We start from the raw sequence: 12932 nt of genomic DNA on the forward strand, positions 1-12932 counted from the left end.
AAACTTTGACAAATTCATCACAGTTAGATTATGGGGCAACGCACTCGGGTTTCTTCCAGGGGAGAATATCTTCCATCTCCCTGGTGAATACTCCGCTCCCTTCTTAAATCTTACTGGAGCTGATCTCCTCAATGATAGAGCGGGGTTGGTGATAAGAAGTCTTACACTGTCAGAGTATGATGGGGGCGTGTTGGTGGTCGTGTTGGTCTTGGTATTTTATGTACTCCGTACTCGTTTACTTGGAGAAATCCCGGGTTCCCGAGCCTTTGGTGAGCATGGGTTTGCAACACTTAACTAGATTGCGTAATGAATAGCTTGTGGTAAGTTGATACTCGAGCATACAAAACTATAACGGGATTAGAGGCAAAAGTAAACGATGTACATGTGGGCCGATTGGAGCTGCAGATTCTGTAGATCGTTTACTTAATCATATACATTAGTATATCGTTACTTCTGCGGTTCTCATACCTTTATATCATACATTCAAGGGGTATGTGTTCGCTCCCATCACTAAAATACATAGAATTCAATCACCTGCCCATTCCTATAGAATATGGTCTTTCCCTATCTCCTATTGATATAGAGTCGCTGTGTTCCTGTGTTGTCAATTCCCTCTGACCTTCCAAGTCTACTTCCCTCCTAGGTAATGTTGAAGCCAAGGGCTTCATGTCGTAGGTCACTCTGTCATATTGATGGGCGGTGGCTCTAGACCTCCCGCTACTAAACTGTATATACGACGAATTCGATGCCTTCGTCTGGCCGGTCTTCTTTGAGATGTAACGATCCCAAAGAATCTTTAATGGTGGTATGCTTCCACAGACTATCAGGATGAATGCCTCAGCGCCACTCCAGACGAACAAATCGTACGTTGCCCCTGTATCAATGTTAGAATTCACGGCTTTGCGCTTGCTTTCTTGTAGTCTGGAAGCCTTACAGGTGATATCTTCTCGAGCACTGAGTTCTGTCAAATAAGATATCTTGACTGATCCGCAAACCGCAGCTCTAAAATTGATGCGGTTAGCTGGAAATTTCTCGATGAAGTGAAGACCGTAGCAGGATACATACATAATGCCCCCTCCCAAGAGTGTACAGATTCCAATCTTTTTCCTCAAGCTCATTTTCAACCTCCAAAAGAACAATATGGGAGAGATTGCGAGAAGCGCATCGATGAAAACTAGCCAGGTAGCACAGAATATTGCAAAATCCGATTGGACTTTTGGCTCCCAGCAGGTGTGTGGGACTGTTGGATCCCAAAGCGCCTTTGCAGGTGTGCATTGAACGTATGTCAAAACAATATCGACGAAAACGAAGACGAGGCAAGAGATGATACAAGACCAAAGGAAAGGCTTAGGCCATTTTGGAGTCGGCGAAAGAAGTCGCATTATCAAGAAAGCGACCGATACTTTTCCCAGGCAAATTGCTAGAATAACGAAAGGCTGCAGCAGCCAGGTCATTTTGATCGCAAATTCTTGCTCCTCTGGAGGAATGTAATACAGGTGCCTATCGCCGCCATGTAGAGCCTGGACGGTGACAAACCCACAGAAAACGAGGAAACTAACAGAATAATGGTTAACAATTGCCGTGATTGATTGGGTACCAGTACCAATACATACTTGATCAAAGTACAAAGCATAACCCAATCATCTCTCCCTAGCACTTTGATCGTGATTCTGGCCCAAAACCTCATAGCGACCACAATGCAAGAAATAGCAGCTTGTGCCCACATAATTGCCATGATAGTTGGTCCCCTATCAATATCCCCTCCAGCTGGGGTCTCCATTTTCGAGGTAGCTATCTTGGATCTGTGAGTACCGAATTGCTGGAAAGTAGATGCAAGTCTTCTCTGAGATCAGATCAGTCAAAAAAGTCAATGATTACAATATGCGGAGATCAATGTCTATCTATGTGATGTGTAAGCATGACTGGTGTGATAGTGTATGGGGATAGCACAAATTGAGGAAATTGTACTGTTCCTTCTACACTCTTTCACACAAATTCAGCACATCAGCAAAATCAAACATAAAACTTATTCGTGTATCAACATGGGAAGATTGGACCTAGAGATGTGATTGCTGCCATGCCATGAGCTGTCCACGTGTCCCGATGTAGCACCCATCTACGAAGGAAGATGGGGTGAGAAGATCTGACAACTAGACTTGGGTTATAACAATGGCACAGCAGATACGCCACCCAATAGCTCAATATAGAAAGAAGCTGCGCCTATTGTTGCAACTACCTGACCAATTTATCAGGAATGGTCGTTCAACTCCGCGGCTAAAGCGATACCTGCAGAGAATGGGATGCAGCATAAGAAAGACATCCTCTGGGCCCATCCGTGCTGAGAAGATCACCATTGAGGACATTTTTTTTTGGAGAGGAATCAGCAGCAGGTGACAATCCTGAGATTTCGGGCGCACCGACACGGAGCAGATACCGAACATAAAATGTGTATATCCCACTCTGTTAAGCCATGAAGTAGAAAGTGGATTGTGCGGAGAGGAAAGTACCCCTGAAAAGATACAGAAGATAGTGCATCGCAATTTATTTTCCTCACCACTTTAATATAGAAGCATTCAGTAGTACTATTGTCTCGTTATCTGATCACTTCACAGACGGTGCTATTCCCACCTGAAGATAATGATTGATACTTAGCGCTTAATACTAATTGTATAAGACCTGTTGTAAATGCGATGGGGCATGGGGCCGACTGCCAATATATCCATAAGCCCTAACGCACATTTAAGCCCACAATTCAATGAGTTGCCTAGAGCGCTGAAATGATCAATAAATCACCTCACAAAATTCTTAAGATTGACATAAAGTTCTACGCCCTTCTACCCCAGTATGTGCCTCGGCGATCGAAACGTGGCCTTGCAACCCTTTGAGCAGTAGACTATCACACTGTCACACAATAGAGTGACATTGAATTAATATAATCAAATGAAAGAGTGGAATTCAAATATCCGAATGCAACTTTGCAACGTGCTTTGGATATATTCTAGACGATTCCGAACTGCAACAAAACCAAAGTGCTATTATAAGCCTAAACATATAACGAGAACGAGACGTGATCTAGCGCAGTTGGAAGGATCGACGAGCCTGTTGCTTGATAATGATAAAGTTCGAAAAGCAGTCCTGAAGGAGTCTAAGCTTCCATGATCATTGAGAAGAAAGGGCTTCAACTTCCCTAATTGGATCGATTTACACCAAAATAAGCTGACGTACGTCCTTCGTAATTTCTCACCATCATCCTCTCATAAGGTTTCTTACGAGAGAAGTTGACGACGTGAAGGTGTACTATTGGACCCACAAAAGAAAAATAGACACGTTCCCCGGCATCCCCCGCTTCCAGCTTCATAGGCCATTATACCCCTGAAAATTTAAGTTGGGACGAGACTTAAAAAAATGGGCCATTTCAATTGAACCCCTGTCCCAAGGCCGAGGCACTGTCTTTTACCCCACGCTTCAACTCGGTAGCTTCATGATATTCAAACAACAAAGATTAGATATCAACAACATTGAGGGTGAACTCGCCGATCTGTGGTTTCCGTGCCTATCAAAGGTATCATCAAATTGCTTGCCGCCCAGGTATGTGAAAAACGATACGGAAACGGATATTAAACGAAAATCTCGTGTCTGTAAGTTGTGATTTGGGCTTTCACGTACCGGTTTCTGCTAGCGGTGACATACATACCCTGATGGCGTAGGTCGTACTTCACGATTGATCTGGAACAAGGACCATATGCTGTCATGTGGCGTGATAGCATCTGAGAGATACGACCAAGAAAAAGACCAATTCCGGCAGTATTGTAACTGTAGATAGGCCAATTCAGCAACGAGTTTATTGGTAACCCAATACTTGGACCCTGACATTTCTTGCCTATCAAGTTTGTGGGATTCAAGATCGGTGAACAGCTGAGGCTTTGAGAGGGGCCATCAACGTCGACGCCTATCGTGCCTATTCGGTACTCGTACGAAGAAGGAGATTGTTAAACATTGCTAATCCAACCCAGCACTTTGCCCCTCCTCCCAACTGTTGGCCATTTATTTAGTATATATATGCGAGTCCCGAAGATTGCATCAAAGATGTCATTAACGTTCTGATTATTTTCCTTTAGCACACAGCCTTTGCACCTCTCAAAACTCAATATTACCGTATTATTCCTCTGAATACACAATATCAAGATGGGTTCCGTTGGAGATCTCGAACTTGCGCTTTCCAAGATTACAGAGGCAGCTAAGGTAGCTGATGAGCACACACGCAAAAATCTCATCAATCAACTTCGAAAGACGGCTGTGTCTCTTGAGACGCCTGGTGAAACTATCCAGCGGCTTATATACCTTGTATGTATTTATGCTTGGAGTCTGATTTTCATGTAGCCATTTGCTAATGCGCTCCTTGTTAAGGCAATTCAACCTGCACTTTGCCGTGCTGGTAATGATCTCGATCTCTTCAAGATTTTAGCCGATAACGGTGGTCCCATGACTACGACAGAATTAGCAGAGAAGACCAAATGTGACCCTCTACTCTTAAGTACGTTTCTATTCATTGAAGACATTTACCAGGCTCTAATCACTGTAGGTCGAATTCTAAGGTTCTTGGCATCGACAGATATTGTGACAGAGGTCGGAGTAGAGACATTTATCGCAGACAATATCACAAAGGCACTAGCCAAACCTGGCCTCAAAGCTGGAATGAACCACACGTAAGTACATTAACGTAATCAAAGATACATGCATTAAGACAATCCGCCTCTAGCTTCGATAGTGTTGGTCCAGCATTTCAAGCTCTCCCAGAGTTCTTCAAGGACACTGGGTACAAGAACCCTGATGATGCATCTTACTCACCATTTCATCCGGGACACCGCACAGATCTCCCATTATTCGAATGGTTCCAGCAAAACCCAGAGAAATTTGGCTTCTTCATGGAGTGGATGACTGCCCAGCGAGAAGGAATGGATGTATGGTTGGACTTGTTTCCCTTTGAGGATTATGTCAAAGACCTTGACCCAGCCCAAGTTATGTTTGTTGATGTTGGTGGTGGAATTGGTCACAAATGCTTGGAACTCAAGACTAGATTTCCCTCTCTCGAGGGCGAAATCATTCTTGAGGATCTTCCAATAACTTTGAAGCACGCTTTATCCATCGATGGCATCAAAGCTTTACCACAAGATTTCTTCACACCACAACAAATCAAGAGTACGTACTTCAATAACGCAAGAATCTCATCAATGGTACCGCACTGACCATGAAATTAGATGCCAGATTTTATTATATGCGCAACGTAAGTGATATTCTTCATAAAGAGTACGCCAGGATAAGATGACTAACCTTTTGGAATATAGATTTTGCACGACTGGCCAGATGACAAGTGCAAGATCATTTTGGACCATCTCCGTGAGGCAATGGGCCCAAATTCTGCCATCCTAATTGATGAGATGGTTCTTCCCAACAGCGGCACCAATCACCAGGCCATGAGCATTGATATCACTATGATGGCAGCTTTGTCGGCAATGGAACGTACTCAAAATCAATGGGAGAAGGTTTTAGACTCAGCTGGTCTAAAAGTATTGAAGACCTATACCTATACCGAGTCATTGAGAGACAGTGTCCAAGTTGTTGTGGCCAAATAGATGATTTGGGTAATTTATGGATGAAGAATAACCTTTGCATAATATCATTCTCACAAGGTAGACTATGTATATAGTAGTTCTGTTTAATAAACCAGATGGTACTCGTCATAAAGTGGTGTGAAATTTAGAATGTCGATTTGAACAACTCGGAGCGAATGCTGTCGAGCTGATCTATGGAGTCTGTTTGGGACAGTTTGTGAAGGAATCCAACTGTTTAATGAATAATGTGGTATTTAGCCGTAAAGAGTGATTTTTCATTGCTGATTGCATATTGAAATTGCATATCAGGTAGCACCAAGTTTAATTATAGAATCAATAACTGTACAGACCAATCAAATGATTAGCTCGAAGTATTAATAATCATGATTGTATGATTGTTGTGTGACCTAACAAACAATACGTGGCTAAACAATAAGACATTAATCAAAAAATTGAGATATAGGTATTCTGTTACAAAAAGACATCATCCGATTTTATATTGCTTGTTGTTGTCAGCCTCGCTTGAGGCACCAGTGGTGAGGTGGGGTGGTCAAATACACTGCCTACATGACATTCCAGGTGTAGATATCCTTGAAAGGGTATTCAAGCCACAGCCGCACGGATTGGAAGTTCTAATCCTATTTTTATATTATTGTTGTCTTACCCTCACTGTTTACCATCTATATTCCACAGTTTAGCCCCTCATTTGTGTACCTCAATTCATTGTAGACCTTACAAATGGTTCATATGAATAAGAATTATAGAGAAGCGTTGATGTCATCCGATTGGTAATTCGCTGCGTCAGAATGAAATATATAGGCGGGCTCTTTGGAATGATGTCAACTGAATACGTTGTATGGTTGCATTCCTGTACTTCTATCAATCCGCTGTGTTGGAAACGCGAGGAATGCGGGGTTATAACCATAGACAATCCCCTGATAAGTTCTTTATTCTCACCCATCCACTCGAATTTTGTCGCTCAAGAACCTTTGCACTACCCGTATTTACTGTAAAAGCGATCAAATAAGTCATGAGTCGACGGCCTATAAGAGATGCCGTTAGTGGGATCATTGGGCTTGGTACTGATGCATATGCCTCCTTCAAAGAAAAGAAAGTTGGTTCAGAGAGCGTAGCAAGGGATATCCAGAGTGCAAAAGACCCAGAGGCTTCAGAGTCTTCGACTGTTGAAAACAGTAACTTTGCAACCGTCTCTGATGCTCATGAATACGAAAGTTATGATGAAGATGACGAAGGAGACTGGATCAGAGACGATACACAAGCTGAAATGTCTCCATACGATCAGGAAATAGTAGATGAACCCGAGAGTGTTAAGCAAATACTTGGAGACTTCGGAAAGCAACATCCTGGCATATCATTCTCAACTCGACCAGACATAAAGCAAGGATTACCTGTTCCAATAATCATTCCCGAGCGAAGACCGGGATCTAAACATCGAGGATTCGTAAGAGCTTATGCACCAATTTTGATAGATTGTGGTATAGATCAGGATACATTCATGGATTTTCTAGTAGGATTCGAAGCATCAATCAAGGTATGACCTATCTAGGTAGCAAAAAGACAACATCATGCATGGATCAAGTGCTAACAAATTACTCAGGCATCTCCATACTTTCATGTAATAAATTTGGCTGTGGCTGCGAGTGTGATTGCTGAAGGACTCGCTGTAGCACCAAGTATCATTGTCCACGCCGCCGCATTCGCAGTACATACCAGCATTGAGTTTGGTAGAAGGGCATATATGTCTAAAGAGTACGTACCGTCAGATCCATTGATTGTCAAGCTGGGAGGTATGAATCTAATTCTACTCCCTAGACAGAATAAATATCTCGTCGGAATGAATGAAAAACTATTCAAACCACATGGACTTTATGCTATGCTCATGACCTGGAAATCAAGCAACTCTGCGGCTTCTCAACCACTTGTATCTACTGTTGATATGAACACCAAGCTTGTCAAGTCTGTAGCCTCACGTGAAGTCCAAGGTCGCAGTGGTTTTCATTCTGCCTCTGGTAGAACAATTGGACAGTCCCAGATGCCAGAAAGTGCAGAGTTGATATTTCCTCTATTAGAGACAGCTACCGACGAACAAAAAGTAAATGCAATGAAAAAAGCAGGGGTCTGGTTTGGAGACTGGAGAGACAAGAGAAGCACGTCCAGATTTGTACGTTTCTGCATATCTTTAATCTTGAACTTTGCGTCTAGTATGATAGTATAAGAAATGAGAAATTGACTTTTTCAACAGGCGACCGAAAATCCTTCGACGACATTGGCGATAAACACTGGCGAGAAACAAGTTCCCTCATCACGCTGGGCAGATCCCTCTCACCCTGTAAATCAAGGTGGAATCATTGGAGTATTGTCCGGTGGTCATCTAGGGCGAGCTGCTAGAAAAGAAAGAAGAAGAGAGAGAAAAGGTTTGCCAAAGGATGAGAGCCCCAAGCCTCACAGAACTAGTATTTTGAGGACTGCGAAAAGAAAGCTTCACGAGGTTAGTCTAATCCACTTTTTAATTTGCTTTTATTTTTATTTTTATTTCAAAATAATAGCCTTATACTCACGTTTTAATAGGATGTGATGTATCTCATGATCGTTAATATGCCTTCCGATGAAGAAATGAAGATTGTAACTAGCATGGCGAGGGGAAAGAAAGTAGAAGCTTCATAATGATGTCTTTTGGTTGAAGGATTCATTGGTCAGAAGTCGGTTTGCGTACCTTAGCTTATTGTTTTACCAGTGCTATGGGTATATTTGTTTCGAGTGCATTTAACCAGTCCTCAATTTCCTTTACGCAGCTTTCAACACCACAAAATTTGCACGCAAATTCAAGCTCTCTCCTAATTTTTCCTCGATTGATCTCTTCTCTCCAATCGACCACCCTCTTGGCCATCTCCTCATCGTAGAGACGTCTTAATCGTACCACTTCAACTCTTTCCTCCACGTTTTCATGAATATTCTCTTGACATTCTGTACTCGGTTGTGGTGTATGATCAACACCTAAAAATTGCGGATATTGAGTTGCTTTCCAAGTCGGCATGGCAGTCGCGCTTTCCCATCCTAAAATGCCTGTTATATTTCCCATGTCGTCAATCAAAATATTTCTCATCGATAAATCGTCATGGACAAGGACCGTGGATACTCTTGTTTCGGGAAATCTCTGCAGAACCTTAGCATGTACTTTTTGAACGAGCTTCTGAAGACTTTGTGCTTCGATCATTTCTTCTTCATTAGTCGAGGTTCGTAATGTAGTCGATAACTCCTTCCATATGGGTACTAACAGAGCTTCTAAATAGGAGCTGCTATCCGGGAAAGAACAGTATGAATTACTATCACTAATCGCAGCAATAGAGATTAACCGACCGACAAAGGGACGGACTTCTCTCGATATTTGATGTGACGTTCTGAAATCACCGTATCTATAGTCTGTAATGTAATCATCCGCATCTTGCGCGTCGAAAAGATTTCCAATGTCGTCAAAACTTGTCGCATATAGTTTTGTCTGATATTTCGCTATGTTCTTTACCACTTTCTCTTTGTGAGCAAATGACAGATTCTCCCATTCATCCTTGAGAAATTTTCCATGTAGCTTTCTCACCAGAATCCACTCGAATCCCAATTTATTCCTTCTATTCGCATCCCAAGCAATTACTCTGGGGGCAGGAACCCCCAGTTTTCGGGCAAACTTCATGGTCGTTACCTCACTCAAAGTTTCATCACTCTCTTGTAAAGGATATCGAACGCTTAAATGATAAACCCTCTCTTTCTTCTCCTCCCAGCCGTCTCTCCACTTAACCATCTGATAAACGATAACCTTGTAGACTTTCTTGAATGCCGTTCTGTTTTCAAATGATACTATGCAAAGACTATCATCTCGTAAGCCCAAACGATCTAGTACTAGTGCACGTATTCGCTCCATTTTTGGCTCAAATGGCCAGCGGGGGACTCCCCATAATGATAAATCTCTGGTGTAGGCAGAGAGAGTCATGACTTTTGATGCCGATTTAGGCAGTGGAATGGGTGATTGGGCTGGGACGGCATTGAGAGTGACGGTGGTATTGAGAGTAAGCTTTTGAATTTCACGCCTCTTGGGAAATCGAGGAATCAATTCCAAATTCTGAATTGCCATGTTTCCGGCAGTGTCTGTCTCTGAAGCAGTGTGAGATTTGCAAGCAATGATGAATAGCGAGAGACTAGTGATTATGCGAGGCCCTTAAAAAATTACAAATATGCGGTGATAATGAGAAAAACAAAAGAAAATTGAGAATTTAAAGAATGGCTGAATTGAATCTTTGACTTTTAATTCTCTAGATAGGCTTTCAACGTGTATCTATAAGTGAAAGCTCGCGTCTACTCAGCCCCACGTTGGTGTAGGTCTAGTGGGCCAGGACAGGGCAGTACAGTACATGCGCGCGCTTGGGGTCTTTGAATATCGACATTGAGGCTTCTAGAGCTATTGTGGTCGCATTTGAGCATCGGTAAAACATGAAACGTACCAAATCCACCAAAAATCTCGATATTAAGATTAGAATCTTGAATAACGACTTAAATGCGGGGTGGGATTGTGGGGTACATGGGATCTCGCGAGAATCCACAGAAATCCTTTGAGTTTGAGATCACATTCTATCTTACTTCAACGATGTATGTGGAACTCACGCTGACCTTTTTATTAAAAAATTGTGCAAGTATTCCTATTTAAAACTCATCCATTACCATGAAGGAGTCTCACGATGGACATTGAATGTTCCCACTACAAATGATCGCCGGAACCAAATAGGACTATCTCATGCCCACCAGGATGAGGCATGTAACAAACAGACTCAAGGTGTGCAACATAGACCTTTAGGAATGTTTAGTTAGTTTTTGCACCTAAAAGCTTAGTTTAGTGACTAGGATAATAGAAGTAAATCTATTAAGTTATGTCAAATGACGATAAGTGTTTCACACCAACATGGACAAGGCATGCTTCGATGGACTATAGATGTGCAACTCTGCCATTAAAAATGTTCTAATTGAAATATAAATTTGGGAAATCCGCTTAAAAAGCACAAGGCAATGCCTAATGTCATTTTAAGTTTTATTTAAATACAATCTTACATAAAGGACGGATCTATCCTTGACTATCCTTCGAGTACAAACACAGCCAACTAAACACCACTCGCCAAAGCTAGGTCTCATGCATATCAACTCCATTTGGTCCATCATTGAACTGATGATCCAGCAGCAGAAGCAAAACTCTTCTCCACTAGAATTCTCTCCTCTGGGTACTTGGGATATCTCTGACTCTCCAAATCTCTAGCTCCACCCGTAACAATTGAAGTTGGTCCTGATCCATCGTCGTTCCAAGGCGACTTTTCGGAAAGAGGGCTTGGCAATCTGTTGGAATCAGAAGAATTTTTTCGGAATAGAGAACTGTTTTTGCTACGGATAGAGAGTTTGGAGCGCACGCTACCGATTATAGAGCCGAGGCTGCGGCCGCCGCTGAGAAGAGGTGCGAGACAGGGAAGACAGGCAGTTATGGTGCTGGCGTAGGCTTCGATATGAGCCCAGAGGTAGACTTCTTCGTCAAGTTCTAATGTAAGAATGACGGTTAGATTGATCAGAGCTGGGAGATGATAGGTCATGGCAGACTTACTGAGATCAGGTGTGCTGGTCCCGAATAGTTTCTGGGAATAGTAAAGTCGAATACAAGATGAGATCAGACAGCTATAGTACTTGACATCAGCAAGTTGTAACAATCTGTCTGGGATAACACTGGATTCTCACAAAGCACCAAGGAGGAAAACACCGGAAACATAAACTTTCTTCTCCGTCGGCATATGAAGGCCCTTAATCACAGGGAATGGAAGACTTAGAACTGCGATATCAAGGAAGATATCTACAGCCGCGCAGGCGATAACGAGGTTCGGAACGTCCAAGATGAATTGAGTTCCAATTAACTCAGGTGATGTGTTCCAATACGATGCGACAGGATGGGCTGAAAAAAGGAAGAGCTAAATGGGTTATCTCTTTAGCGCTGCATTCCCAGTCGATATTTTTGAGACTCACGAAGAAAGACAAAATCATATACAACGAAATCATACCCAAAACGGTATTTGCACAGATGACGAAGCTCCGACTAGTAAAAATGCGTTTGTAGAAAACCACCACTGATATCTTGATAAGTCCATATACAAAATGACAAATCAAAGTATCCGCAAATTGCACTTCAAAGAATCGTTCGATATCTGGGAAGTTCAAGGTCGATAGTTGAACTCCTCGGAGTCCACTTGCGGCTGCATAGATGCACTCAACACATAACGCAATTGAGCATACCTACCAGACAAAAGTTAATAATACACATGATGAGTCGAGGAAAAGATAAACATACCAAACAGAAGAGAATCAACCAATCATCAGCTTGTAAGGCCACCTTACTTCTCTTTCTCGCATAGAATCGTAGGGAAACGATAATAGTTGCGAGGACAACAAGAATCACATTAGCGACGACGCCGCCGACAGCAACCTCTGGGATCGCCATAGTATGGAAGTTAACTGATTATTTTTGCTTGGAAAAAGAAATCACGTAAATGTGCGACTATACTTCAAAAACAATATCTCTGGACTCCAGTGGGGATATTTTTACATATATTACCAGTCTATTGTTCGTAGCGCCGACAAGTGCTGTGCCACATACCTACATTATGCTATTAATTGGAACAATTCACCCCCCTCGACGCGACGCATGGCTGGGTAGTACAGAATCGTGAGGGGGGTAAGAGTGGAAACGGCTGAGCTGGAAGATGCTTCATGGAATGTATTCTACCCGCAAAGGCAACGGCTCGGACATTCTATTACATGACTTGGCAATTTGGTTTGCTGCGCTCCAAAAATTGAGGAGCTGGGATGCTTAGATTGATCATCTAGACACGAGGTGCTGAATTTTGTGGTTGAAGTAATATTACACGAGCAACACTCTGGGCTCTTGGTGGTTGTACTTGTAAGTACTTATTACATCACTCTTTACCTTTTCGATGTATCGCTAGGTGTTCATATTCATTGAAGTTGTACATTCAAAATCCACAATCCTCCATCTTTATATCTCAACCAAATCCTTTCCTTCTATCTCCAAAACTTATCATACCATTGTCCCTCTCCAAGATAAAGCCATGGATGTCAGCCAATGATACAAGTACCTCCCTTTCGCGTGGAACAATAAGCACAATCGCGCCCAACTCGCGAACGAATCACATTTTCTTGGAAAAATGAATGTCCACACATTAAATCCAATGCCATCCCGTCCTTTCAAATGCCGTGCAACAATGC

General features: G+C 42.4%; 5 protein-coding genes across 7 annotated transcripts; 2 read left to right on the forward strand and 3 right to left on the reverse strand.

Annotated features, from left to right (window-relative positions):
* Positions 1–14: 14 nt before the first annotated feature.
* BCIN_02g08840 (hypothetical protein) lies at positions 15–2605 on the reverse strand. Its single transcript, XM_024691609.1, has 4 exons — positions 1614–2605; positions 1066–1554; positions 935–1002; positions 15–874 (listed from the first exon to the last, which is right to left on the reverse strand). The coding sequence occupies exons 1-4, from the start codon at positions 1778–1780 to the stop codon at positions 531–533; spliced, it is 1068 nt and encodes a 355-aa protein (XP_024547380.1). The 5' UTR covers positions 1781–2605; the 3' UTR covers positions 15–530.
* Positions 2606–3500: 895 nt separating this feature from the next.
* On the forward strand, positions 3501–6018 carry BCIN_02g08850 (hypothetical protein). 2 transcript variants are annotated; one of them, XM_024691611.1, is made up of 7 exons: positions 3501–3638; positions 4119–4344; positions 4381–4534; positions 4583–4706; positions 4760–5199; positions 5259–5284; positions 5346–6018. In XM_024691611.1, exons 2-7 carry the CDS (start codon positions 4186–4188, stop codon positions 5631–5633), a joined length of 1191 nt encoding a protein of 396 aa, XP_024547381.1. In that variant the 5' UTR covers positions 3501–3638; positions 4119–4185; the 3' UTR covers positions 5634–6018. The 2 variants fall into 2 exon arrangements, with proteins under 2 accessions (XP_024547381.1, XP_024547382.1); XM_024691610.1 differs by having other exon boundaries at positions 3501–4344.
* Positions 6019–6337: 319 nt separating this feature from the next.
* BCIN_02g08860 (hypothetical protein) lies at positions 6338–8420 on the forward strand. The gene is made up of 5 exons (XM_024691612.1): positions 6338–7164; positions 7231–7382; positions 7446–7794; positions 7876–8121; positions 8202–8420. The coding sequence occupies exons 1-5, from the start codon at positions 6643–6645 to the stop codon at positions 8295–8297; spliced, it is 1365 nt and encodes a 454-aa protein (XP_024547383.1). The 5' UTR covers positions 6338–6642; the 3' UTR covers positions 8298–8420.
* BCIN_02g08870 (hypothetical protein) lies at positions 8073–9918 on the reverse strand. The gene is made up of 2 exons (XM_024691613.1): positions 8192–9918; positions 8073–8112 (listed from the first exon to the last, which is right to left on the reverse strand). Exon 1 carries the CDS (start codon positions 9754–9756, stop codon positions 8353–8355), a length of 1404 nt encoding a protein of 467 aa, XP_024547384.1. The 5' UTR covers positions 9757–9918; the 3' UTR covers positions 8073–8112; positions 8192–8352.
* A 685-nt stretch (positions 9919–10603) lies between these two features.
* On the reverse strand, positions 10604–12589 carry BCIN_02g08880 (hypothetical protein). Of its 2 annotated transcripts, XM_024691614.1 has the most exons (5): positions 11998–12589; positions 11676–11942; positions 11394–11620; positions 11263–11333; positions 10604–11199 (listed from the first exon to the last, which is right to left on the reverse strand). In XM_024691614.1, exons 1-5 carry the CDS (start codon positions 12145–12147, stop codon positions 10829–10831), a joined length of 1086 nt encoding a protein of 361 aa, XP_024547385.1. In that variant the 5' UTR covers positions 12148–12589; the 3' UTR covers positions 10604–10828. The 2 variants fall into 2 exon arrangements, with proteins under 2 accessions (XP_024547385.1, XP_024547386.1); XM_024691615.1 differs by lacking the exon at positions 11676–11942.
* Positions 12590–12932: the final 343 nt, after the last annotated feature.

Source organism: Botrytis cinerea, chromosome 2, assembly GCF_000143535.2.
Source record: "Botrytis cinerea B05.10 chromosome 2, complete sequence".
In the NCBI taxonomy this organism is placed as follows: Eukaryota; Fungi; Ascomycota; class Leotiomycetes; order Helotiales; family Sclerotiniaceae; genus Botrytis; species Botrytis cinerea.